Source organism: Physella acuta, unplaced genomic scaffold (assembly GCF_028476545.2).
Source record: "Physella acuta isolate Inbredline_101_S28 unplaced genomic scaffold, ASM2847654v3 ptg000197l, whole genome shotgun sequence".
NCBI classification, from domain to species: Eukaryota; Metazoa; Mollusca; class Gastropoda; family Physidae; genus Physella; species Physella acuta.
Window position 1 is genome coordinate 1,153,763 of NW_026731716.1, and position 12,443 is coordinate 1,166,205.

At 44.5% G+C, this 12,443-nt stretch overlaps 2 protein-coding genes across 2 annotated transcripts; one reads left to right on the plus strand and one right to left on the minus strand.

Annotated features, from left to right (window-relative positions):
* Positions 1-195: 195 nt before the first annotated feature.
* Positions 196-7,181, plus strand: LOC131936970 (pneumococcal serine-rich repeat protein-like). The gene is made up of 3 exons (XM_059294116.1): positions 196-1,842; positions 1,934-6,944; positions 7,012-7,181. Exons 1-2 carry the CDS (start codon positions 196-198, stop codon positions 6,761-6,763), a joined length of 6,477 nt encoding a protein of 2,158 aa, XP_059150099.1. The 3' UTR covers positions 6,764-6,944; positions 7,012-7,181.
* Positions 7,182-7,606: 425 nt separating this feature from the next.
* Positions 7,607-9,558, minus strand: LOC131937011 (uncharacterized). The gene is made up of 2 exons (XM_059294189.1): positions 9,468-9,558; positions 7,607-9,201 (listed from the first exon to the last, which is right to left on the minus strand). The coding sequence occupies exons 1-2, from the start codon at positions 9,520-9,522 to the stop codon at positions 8,276-8,278; spliced, it is 981 nt and encodes a 326-aa protein (XP_059150172.1). The 5' UTR covers positions 9,523-9,558; the 3' UTR covers positions 7,607-8,275.
* Between the last annotated feature and the right edge of the window lie 2,885 nt (positions 9,559-12,443).

Here is a 12,443-nt window from a genome sequence, read left to right on the forward strand (position 1 = left end):
AAGGTCTCAGGTAACTAGACCACTGCAGACACCTACCATTCGGGGTCTTACAGTAACTAGACTATGTTGTTATTAAAGAGCATTGCAACTTAGTTCAGGGATAGTTAAGTGACTGCTGTGATGCTTTGTCGGGAGGTGCGTCTGACCATGTTTTTTTATCAATATTTCAGACAAATCTACTAGGGTTTGCAAGCCATGGACTTCAGGCCATCAACTAATTGGGCCAACTCTGAACAGTACTGGAATCCCACCAAAGACTATGACGGCCACTACATGAATTCCACACATGACACTGCGGGCCAGTACACGAATCCCACCAATGAGGATATACAGCAGTATCAGAGTACATGCGACTATGGTCTATACACGAATACCACCAACGAACAGGATGGCCTGTACATGAATCCCACCGAAGACAACTTTGGGCAGTACCTGGATTACGACAGTACCGGTTGGTTTACTAATTCAGCAAATAATACCGACTCTTATGTGAATCCCACTGATGATGCTCTTAGTCGTCACGAGTATCCCACTGCTGACACTCAAAGTGAAAACGTGAATCCCACCTATGAACCCTCAAGCCGGTACGGGCATCACACAGCTGACACTACCAACCTGTACGGGAATTCTACCGTTGACTCAGCCAACCGGTTTGTGAATACCACCAATGAACACACTGCAAGCAGGTTCGTGAATCCCACCAATGAACACACTGCAAGCAGGTTCGTGAATCCCACCAATGAACACACTGCAAGCAGGTTCGTGAATCCCACCAATGAACACACTGCAAGCAGGTTCGTGAATCCCACCAATGAACACACTGCAAGCAGGTTCGTGAATCCCACCAATGAACACACTGCAAGCAGGTTCGTGAATCCCACCAACGGCCCTACAAGCAAGTACGTGAATCCCACCAATAAACAACCAACTAGCTTGTTCGTAAATGCAACCAACGATCTGGCGAGCCGGTCCTTCAAACTCACCAACGACCCAGCGAGCCATTTCGTGAATCCAACCAAAGACCCTGCAAATCTGTACGCAAAACCCACAATTGAACAACATGCAAGCCGGTTCTTGAATCCCACCAATGATCATAAAAACCTGTACGTGAATCCTACAAATGACCCAACAAGCCATTTTATGAATCCCACTAAGGACCCATTAAACCGGTATGTGAATCCCACCAATTACTCTGCTAACAGGGACGTGAATGCAACAAATGAACGACCTGCAAATCGGTTCCTGAATCCCACCAATGAGCAACAAAGACATTTCTTGAATTCCAACAATAACTCTGCAAATCTGTTCGCGAAACCCACAAATGAACAGCCTGCAAGTCGGGTCTTGAATGACTCTAATAACCGGTTCTTGAACCCCACCAATGACTTACCAAGTCGGTACGTGAACCCCACTGACTCTGCTAACCGGTTCCTGAATCCCACCAATGACTCTTCTAACCGGTTCCTGAACCCCACCAATGACTCTGCTAACCGGTTCCTGAACCCCACCAATGACTCTGCTAACCGGTTCGTGAACCCCACCAATGACTCTGCTAACCGGTTCGTGAACCCCACCGAGTCTGCTAACCGGTTCGTGAACCCCACCAATGACTCCGCTAACCGGTTCCTGAACCCCTCCAATGACTCCGCTAACCGGTTCCTGAACCCCTCCAATGACTCTGCTAACCGGTTACTGGACCCCACCAATGACACAGAAAGCCGTTATGCTATTCCCAATAGCAATCTTCTTGACCAATACAGCAGTACCTCCATCGACCATGTAGAACGAAACCAACGTTCAACTCAAGATTTACACAACACAGTCAAAGCTGCTACTCAAAATGTAAGTATAGAATAAACATTAATATTTAATAGCCTATACTTTTCATTTTACAACAATTTTATCCACAAGTAAATTTTCAATTTTTTTTCAGTCGCCCCTGGGAACCATTGCCAGCTCCATCGAAGATCTAGTAACCAATAGGATAAACGAGCATAAGGTGCAGATGCAGATCGAGCTGAGAGCAGACATGTACCGGGAACTGAGTCAGATGTTCAGCATCGTGCAGGACATTCACGGCCAGCACATCCTCACCATGGAAAAACTCAAGGACAGTCTGGACGTTCAGTTGAAGAGCATGAGCCGCTACCTCCACAAAGAGGTGCAGGTGATCAACGAGGGCATCGAGCGAGCTCTCAATAGCCTTGTCGACAACTTCATCAACACTTACCACGTCAAAAGCTCCACAACAAACAGTAGAGAGGTTGTCTACAATCACCAAACGACAGACTCTACTGAGGTTGTCGCTGAGCAGGTGACCATACACAGAACATGGAACGACCCGACAGAGACAGCTTCCTCACACACTCGGGACTTTGATTCCAGTTTGACGGAGTCACGTCGGGCTGTCTCATCATGCACAGAGACAGATTCTTCTGGGCAGGGTGGTTGTGGTGCTATACTTGATCAGAGGAAAGATCCTTTCTTGAATTATTTTGTACCAGCTTCTATACATCAAAGTGAGGAAGCTCATACGCTTAATGCCGAATCTATGAATGATGGTCCTAAATTGCCAGTAGGCGATGTTGAAGAGGGCACATCTGCTTATGAAACAAATAATCCCTCAGGAAAAGAATTTGAGGTATGCAAAGGTAACGCATACAAGGCTAACTCTGTCTATAGCCCTGAAGCATCCTCCAACCATAAATCTAAAGCCCTGTCAATCGATAAACCTAAAACAGTTTTTTACGATAACTTTGAAGCTCCTAACAATGAACCTGAAGCCACTTCTGATGCATCTGAAGCCACTACTAATGATGCATCTGAATCCACTTCTAATGACGAATCTGAATCCACTTCTAATGACGAATCTGAAGCCACGTCTAACTATGAATCTGAAACCACTTCTAACGATGAATCTGAAGCCATCTCTAACGATGAATCTGAAACCACTTCTAGCTATGAATGTGAAGCTCCCTCTAACCATGAATGTGAAGCTCCCTCTAACCATGAATGTGAAGCTCCCTCTATCCATGAATGTGAAGCTGCCTCTATCCATGAATGTGAAGCTGCCTCTATCCATGAATGTGAAGCTGCCTCTATCCATGAATGTGAAGCTGACTCTATCCATGAATGTGAAGCTGCCTCTATCCATGAATGTGAAGCTGCCTCTATCCATGAATGTGAAGCTGCCTCTATCCATGAATGTGAAGCTGCCTCTATCCATGAATGTGAAGCTCTTTCTGTCAATGAATGTGAAGCTCCCTCTGTCAATGAATGTGAAGCTCCCTCTGTCAATGAATGTGAAGCTCCCTCTGTCAATGAATGTGAAGCACGTCCTCAGGATGAACCTGAGGCGCCCTCTGGAGCTGAGCTCGAGGCGCCCTCTGGAGCTGAGCCCGAGGCGCCCTCTGGAGCTGAGCCCGAGGCGCCCTCTGGAGCTGAGCCCGAGGCGCCCTCTGGAGCTGAGCCCGAGGCGCCCTCTGGAGCTGAGCCCGAGGCGCCCTCTGGAGCTGAGCCCGAGGCGCCCTCTGGAGCTGAGCCCGAGGCGCCCTCTGGAGCTGACACTAAACCACCCATCGCCGACGCTCTAAGAAATTTCATCAATGAAAATTCAGAATTCATTATAACTGATGACGTCGACGATTCAGTAGCTGACGTCATGAAGGCTATCAACGAGGCTGTAGCCATCTTCACATCTGTGCTGACCACAATCACGGAGGCCGAAGCCTCAATGACTGACACAGCGATGGATTCCGAGGACGGCGTCAGGGACCTGTTGAGCAGTGGCGTGACTTCCTTGGCTGATAGGGTGGCAGCTTCGGCCTCTAGGTTCGCAGCAGGCATCGTTGGTGCTTCAAAGACTGGCGTTACGGTACCGGATTTGTCGGAGCGTGACCATATTAAAACTCCTGCACCTTCAGCGTCTGTCCATGACAGACCTGAAACACCTGTACTAGACAACATTGACACTAAAGGTCTGTTCCCCGGTAACATTGATTCACCGGATATGGATGATATAGATGATGTTGCACTGGAAAATATAGATGCCGCAAATCTTGACATAGAATCAAACATAGTTGCGTCAGGAATTGGCGGTCTTGTTGCCTCAGACAAAAACAGAATAGATTCACGAACCACGGACAGAATCGCTTGCAGTATTGTTGCCTCGGACAATGACACAAAGGTTGCATCTGCCAGTGGAAATAAGGTAGCCTACAACAGTGATAAGATTAGCTCCAACACTGACAAGGTTGCCGCTGCCACTGATAAGGTTGCCACTGCCACTGATAAGGTTGCCACTGCCACTGATAAGGTTGCCACTGCCACTGATAAGGTTGCCAATGGCACTGATAAGGTTGCCACTGGCACTGATAAGAAGGTCGCCACTGGCACTGATAAGATTGCCACTGACAAGATTGCCACTGACAAGATTGCCACTGACAAGATTGCCACTGACAAGAAGACTGCCACTGCCACTGATAAGAAGACTGCCACTGCCACGAAGATTGACTTTGGCATTGACAAGACTGCCACTAACAAGACTGCTACTGACAATGACAAGAAGACTGCCATAGACATTACCAAGAACACTCTCACTGACAAGGTCACTGTCAAGAAGACTGCCACTGACAATAAAACTGTCATTGCCACTGACTATAAAACTGTCACTGCCACTGACAAGACTAGCACTAACAAGACTGCTACTGACACTGACTGGAAGACTGCCACTGCCAAGACTGCCACTGCCAAGACTGCCACTGCCACTGCCACTGACAAGACTGCCACTGCCACTGACAAGACTGCCACTGCCAAGACTGCCACTGCCACTGCCACGACTGCCACTGCCACTGCCAAGACTGCATCTGCCACGACTGCCACTGACACCGCCACGACTGCCACTGCAACTGACAAGACTGCTACTGCCGCTGACAAGACTGCTACTGCCGCTGACAAGACTGTCACTGCCGCTGACAAGACTGTCACTGCCGCTGACAAGACTGCCACTGCCGCTGACAAGACTGCCACTGCCACTGCCAAGACTGCCACTGCCACTGCCACGACTGCCACTGCCACGACTGCCACTGCCACGACTGCCACTGCCACTGACAAGACTGCCACTGCCACTGACAAGACTACCACTGCCACTGACAAGACTGTCACTGCCACTGACAAGACCGCCACTGCCACTGACAAGACTGCCACTGCCACTGACAAGACTGCCACTGCCACTGACAAGACTGCCACTGCCACTGACAAGACTGCCAATGCCACTGACAAGACTGCCACTGCCACTGACAAGACTGCCACTGACAAGACTGCCACTGCCACTGACAAGACTGCCACTGCCACTGACAAGACTGCCACTGCCACTGACAAGACTGCCACCGCCACTGACAAGACTGCCACTGCCACTGACAAGACTGCCACTGCCACTGACAAGACTGCCTCAGACCAAATTGATTCCACAGCTGGTGCAATGAAGGATCCTACTGAGGCCAGCATTGATGAAACTGGGGTAAACAATGTTGACCCAGGCCAGATGAACCCCCACACATTAGTGGAGGATGTTGTCACAGCAACAGGAAACATGGATCTAGAAGAATGTGAGTTTATAGACGTTGAATCGATATCTGACGAAATCGGAGCTGATGAAAACTCGGCACCAGATGAGGAAACAAGGGCCGATGATCCAGTGGCCAGTGCCTATTCTAGGCTGAGCGAATGTTGCTCCATGATATACGAGCTACACGCTTCACTTGAAGCTAACGGCCAAGTACCAAAACTTCAGCTCCCAAACATATCACATGGAAATTTTCCCAGAGATACCATTGCTGCTAGCTCATGCGCATTGGCAACTGTGGTCAACAGATTCTATGGCTGCCCTTTGAAAACTCCAGTCAGCAATCAAACTGTTACAATTCCTGGTGCTACTAATGCTAAAGTTCAACCCGCGTTGCGAGAAAAAAGAAGAAAAGGAAAGAAATCTCGAGGCAAGAAAACTGCAATGTCACAGAAATCAGAAGCAATCAATACAACTCCTTCAGATCAGGCTGAAACCACACCCACCGAACAGTCTCGTATGTCATACGCTGCCATCGTGGCCAGAACGGAGGAGAAAAATTCACCACCATCAAAAGAAGAGGCGGACAATTCAGCCAAGCATGATCGCCCTGTTCTGACTGTGTTGCGCAAAACTAAGAAAAGCTCCAAGGCTACACCAGATACGGGAATATCTGCGGCTGACAAGACTATACCAGAGATGGAAATATCTGCATCCGACGAGACTACCATCTCAACACCAGCAGGACAACCAACTCTTCAGGCTGAGAAAATCAAATTCCGCATATCCAAGTCTTCAGACTTCGGCAGCTCAATGAAAGAATACCGCTCCGGCTACTTCTACACGCAGCCAGTCCGAGTCAAAGCTAGACTGTGCATCAGCTTCTCTCCTGCAGGATGTCTAGAGGTACACGCGCTGTTGACGGCAGACTCCGGCACTTCCTGGCCGCTGCAGGTTTCAGGGGAGGGCGAGATCTTCAACCCGGGGTCGGGGCGGTTCACCCAACTCTGGGAGCTGAAACCGCAGCGCTGCCAGAAGCCAAAACCCGGCACCGAGGCAGTCTTTAAGGCTGAGGTTGCTCTGGTGACCAGTAGAGGTACCCACGACATGGTGACCTACTCCACGCTCCGGGCCAAAAACTACGAGCTCAATGACCAGATTTTCTTCAGGTGTAGCCTGACGGCAGTCGACAAACTTTAACGTGAGGTGGCAGTCGACAAACTTTAACGTGAGGTGGCAGTCGACAAACTTTAACGTGAGGTGGCAGTCGACAAACTTTAACGTGAGGTGCATGCAGTCGACAAACTTTAACGTGAGGTGCAGCCTGACAACAGTCGACAAACTTTAACGTGAGGTGGCAGTCGACAAACTTTAACGTGAGGTGCATGCAGTCGACAAACTTTAACGTGAGGTGCAGCCTGACAACAGTCGACAAACTTTAACGTGAGGTGGCAGTCGACAAACTTTAACGTGAGGTGGCAGTCGACAAACTTTAACGTGAGGTGGCAGTCGACAAACTTTAACGTGAGGTGGCAGTCGACAAACTTTAACGTGAGGTGGCAGTCGACAAACTTTAACGTGAGGTGGCAGTCGACAAACTTTAACGTGAGGTGGCAGTCGACAAACTTTAACGTGAGGTGGCAGTCGACAAACTTTAACGTGAGGTGGCAGTCGACAAACTTTAACGTGAGGTGGCAGTCGACAAACTTTAACGTGAGGTGGCAGTCGACAAACTTTAACGTGAGGTGGCAGTCGACAAACTTTAACGTGAGGTGGCAGTCGACAAACTTTAACGTGAGGTGGCAGTCGACAAACTTTAACGTGAGGTGGCAGTCGACAAACTTTAACGTGAGGTGGCAGTCGACAAACTTTAACGTGAGGTGGCAGTCGACAAACTTTAACGTGAGGTGGCAGTCGACAAACTTTAACGTGAGGTGCAGCATGACTGCAGTCGACAAACTTTAACATGTGCAACGCGAGGGGGAAATGGAAGTTTACACACATTGATATACACGTTGAACTAAAACATTTTTTCCCTCGCTAAAACTGAGTGAATGATTTTTCATTTATTTGAATTTTTAACATTAAAAGACAAAGAACAAATCAAATGTCAAGGTTTTAACTATTTTACTGTACATATTTGCATGTTTTTCATATTTTTAAAAATAAAGATGCAAACATTTTTAAACATAAGACTGATTGTATTCCACTTTTGTATTCCATTTATAGAATATGTTCAGCTTTTTATGTCCAACCTTTAGTTTATGTCCGAAAATTAGTTCGTCTAAAATTTAGTGTCAATATTTAGTTTGTTTTCTATATTTAGTTTTTCAAAATGTAGTTTATTTTCAATATTTTTCAATTTTTAGTTTGTTTTCAATAGTTAAGTTTTAATACATTTAATTTGTAGTTACATTTGTGTCAAGATTTTAAAATTATTTTAAATCAGTGCAAGAAAAGAATGAATAATAAAATGTAATGAGGAAAAATATTTTGGAAAAGTTTGACAATAAATCACGTGCTAATGTTACATGACAGTTTAGTGTTTATTTGTAATAGTACACTTCCATACAATATATTACTGAACTTCTTCCTACTGCAACATTTACTTCCTGTACGTTGTCCACTAAAGCAAGCTAACAATTGCTAGCTGTGTTATCAGTACACGATTCTACACATCTAAAAGATTCTAACAAGTGCATCATCAGCTTCCTATGGCTGGACAGCTAGTGGCACCTCGCAGACTGCATGCAGGTTACCGGTGTTGTTGTAACACGGGTCATCGAACATCTTCCAGCCCTCCACCCTCCACATGACAACACAGTTCTGGACGCCCCCTCCGTTGGGCGCCGTGGGACCCCAATCGAGGAACGGCATGAGTTGTCCGCTCTGGAACTGGTACCACACTCCCTCGCTGCCCTCGTCAGTGCCAGAGATGAAGACACCGTCCATGTGAGTGAAGGTGGACAGGAAGTTGACCAGGGCAGTGTACTCCCCAGCGTCGTCCAGCTCGACCAGGTAGCCTCCGTACAGCTGACAGGCTAGCCGGGCCACGTCGATGTTCCTGTAGAGCTGGCGGGTCAGTGAGTACGCCTTATTGTTGTGTACAAACGAGTGGCTAAAGAGAACGTCGCCCACAGTGTGTTGGATGTACTCAAGCCGTGCTACCCTCTCAGACAGCGTGTTGTTCAGTGTCGTCAAAACTGTTTCTAAGGTGTTTAATCGATGTTCTAGCTGTTTGATTCGATCAGATTCCGTGACGTCAAGAAAAGCAGAAATTGTTACGTAACGACCAACACGGTCAAGGCCAGTGGCGATACACTTGTACTGACCGGTCTCGTGAAGTGACGGTTTCAACCACTTCAGGCTGAACTCTGACCTCTGCTGCGGGTCAAGAAAACCGGAAGTTGTAAAATTGTCGTCGCTGATGTGGTTGGTTAGGTTTTCGGGGTAGTTGTAGATGGTTGCCAGGTCTTTGAAGGTCAGACCTGCATCGTTGGACAGGGTCAAGGTCAGGGAGACCAGAGTCACGATGTCTAAAGTGGAGTTCTCGTGGCTGTAGACGCAGGTGACATTAAGTGAGTCAGTGACGCCGACCTCCACGGCACCAGGCTCAGCCTGCACTGTTAGACTGGAATCTGTGGCGAGAACAATACACCATTGTACAGGAGACAACAGAGCAATTAATGATTGTAAAGGAGAAAAAAGAAAAACAAATATACTGAAGAATTATGAGTATAGTAGATCATAATATAGCAACAAATATTTTTAAAGTCATAGTACGTATATTTGAGCCAAACAGATTATAGTATGTAGAAAAATTGCATTATTATGATATACTTTACAACCGCTTCGTCAATATTAAAACGATATCCAGCTATCCCATGTATACTAATATTGTTACCTGCGTATTTCAGCTGAAGTAAAAAGCACAAAACAAACACGTATTTGAAGTTCATTTTCGCCCTCTTATCCCAAGTATATGATCTGGAGAAAGTAGTTTAGTACCTTTTAAGTCGGAATGGTTAGGACCCAGCAGAGTTATCTAAGAAGTCATGCGGGGTAGGGTGTTTAAGTAGGGCGTTAGTACACACTTTTTGCGGTTTAACTTCTGTTAAAGCTTGTTAACACTTTTTGCGGTTTAACTTATGTTAAAGCTAGTTAACACTGTGTACAGTTTAACTTCTGTTAAAGCTAGTTAAAACTTTGTACAGTTTAACTTCTGTTAAAGCTAGTTAACACTTTGTACAGTTTAACTTCTGTTAAAGCTAGTTAACACTTTGTACAGTTTAACTTCTGTTAAAGCTAGTTAACACTTTGTACAGTTTAACTTCTAATAACATTGGTACACATGCTATACCGTTTAGCATATGTTGAGCCAGGCGTGGGTAAATCAGAGGTGGGAAATTGTGGTCACTGCTAGAACAGCGGGAAAAGGTGGTTACTTGTATAAAAGTGGAATTACCACAGCTCGCTGAAGTCACACACTGAGACATCACCACTTATACAACACGCTAAAGTCACCACTTATACACAGAGGCGTAGCAACCCTTACCGGCGCCCGGGGACAAATTTCGATTTGCACCCCCCCCCCCACCCTTAAACTTTTGATTTCCACCCCCCCCCCTCAAACTTTCGATTACTTTTTCCAACCCATTTTGGCGCCCCCTAAAGTCGGCGCCCGGGGACACATGTCCCCCCTGCCCCCCCCCCCCCCCACCCTCGCTACGCCTCTGCTTATACAACACGCTCTCACGATACCTGAAAAGAGGTGATTTGTCGTCACACCATCTTACTAAACGTATCTTTGTCGTTGTGTATATTAACCCTCTCCTTCACATTATTATGTTAATCCTACACACACTTCTGTTAATCTTCTTCAACACACTATTGTGTTAATCATGTTAATCACACATTTCTGTTAATCCTCTTCAACGCACTACTTTGTTAACCTTACACACAATCCTAACCCCATTAAATGACAGCAGAAAATCAAAAGTTTTTAAAAAATCAAGTTCACGGAAAGATAACGCAACATCAAATGTTTGTTTTTTTAAATAGTAAAAAAAAAACAACATAAATTTATCTTTTGATATCACTGATCAAGGTAAGTAAGGCACAATTTTCTGTATCAAAAGTAGGTCAATGTTATAATAATAGTCGAGGTTGCTTTAACAACTATCATACAAACATTATTTTTAGTTATAGATACTGCAACTTTAGCTCGAACTGAAGAACTTCCAGATTCAATTTTAAAAATGTACGTGATAAGGGAGTTAAATAGCACGTTACTCTGTAAATAATGTCAAATGGCTTATCTCCCGTTGTGACGATGTAATGTGGTAGATCGTGTTTGACCGCCTAAGGTATTTAATATATACAAATATGCTATGTTTATTTTAGCACTGGTCGTAAGATTAAGCTGTATTCTCGTGTTTATATTAACCGCAATATCACATTGAATAAAGCTGTTTTCGCATGCGTCTTATTACTGACTTAAACAGCTGATTTATTTTATAGTTGTTTTCTTTATTATTTCTTTCAAAATGTTCAGAAACTGTAGCTAGTTTCAACGCAATTTGATTTCCTGGATTTTCGATTGAAATATAACAGTATTTTAAACATCTCTTTTAAAAAGTAAATAACAACGCCAATATTATTCATAAATAGATCCGTGCTGTCAAAGGTAGATTATCGAGTCAACTTTCTTAAGGGTAGATAATCGAGTTGAATACTTCCCCTGGCTTTGTTTAACACTATTTGGATGGTTGCTGTACGTTGGTTGGTTGTGAATAATATAAAAATTTGATTTTGGTAACACAAATTTTCAACGCTGAATACAGTAGTTAAAATGGCTTCTTTTTCAAGTAGGTTGTTTTTACCTCGTTTAAAATGCTTTTTAAAGAAATATAAATAAAATGCCCTTTCACAAGTAAAAAAAAAAAGAAATAAATTAAAATATACGCAGTTCGGTTATGTATTGAAGTGACGATGGTAATATGAAAATTATTAATGTAATTTTTTTGATAACGTAGTTACCAGGTGATAATTATCAATTTCATTTCGTTTGGGAAATAGTTTCTTTTATAGATAGATTTTTTTGTATGAATTAAAAGGTTGGCATGTTGTAACGCGTCTGAATATGCGAAACTATGTCTTTGGAAAATACTTGCATTTGGAATTAGTTTAATAAAACAATAATTGATTTTTGTTTAAAAAAATAGTTCTAAGAAATATAAGGGGTCTGTTTTAAGGAATATTTCATTGAGATTTTTAAAAATATGATGCCGATATAACTACATTTTAATCTGAAAACATGACGTCATCAACCAGCTCTTTGTCAACATTCTTGTCTCTGGATTGTGTTTTTGCTTGACCTTGACCTATTCTTGCTTCATTAGTCGCCGTCTACTATTTCGTCCTTTCGTGGCTAAACGTTAATTAGGACTAAGCGACTCATTACGGCATTCTGTAATCTCATTACCACGTAACAGAGATGTGTAATTGTCTGTAATTGATCGTAAGCAGTAACATACAACCGAGAGATGTAATGAGAGTGTCCCTGGGTAGGTCTAGTCCTGCTATGTCTAAGACTAGCGCTGCCACCATTCCTGCATGAATGGTGGCAGGTCTAGGTCTAGTCCTGCTATATCTATGACTACCGTCATTCCTGCAGGTATGGTGACAGCATCAGCTAAATTACAGGGACAGCAGAAACAAACCAATAGCAGGACGTCATTTTATAATCTCGAAACAAGTGACCCTACCTGACTTGCTATATGGACCGTCAGGTTTGAAAAGGAAACTTTCACATCTAAAAAAATAAAAAAAATGTTTATCTTCTGTGCGTGAGATCTTGTGATAGGAATATCTAACTCCA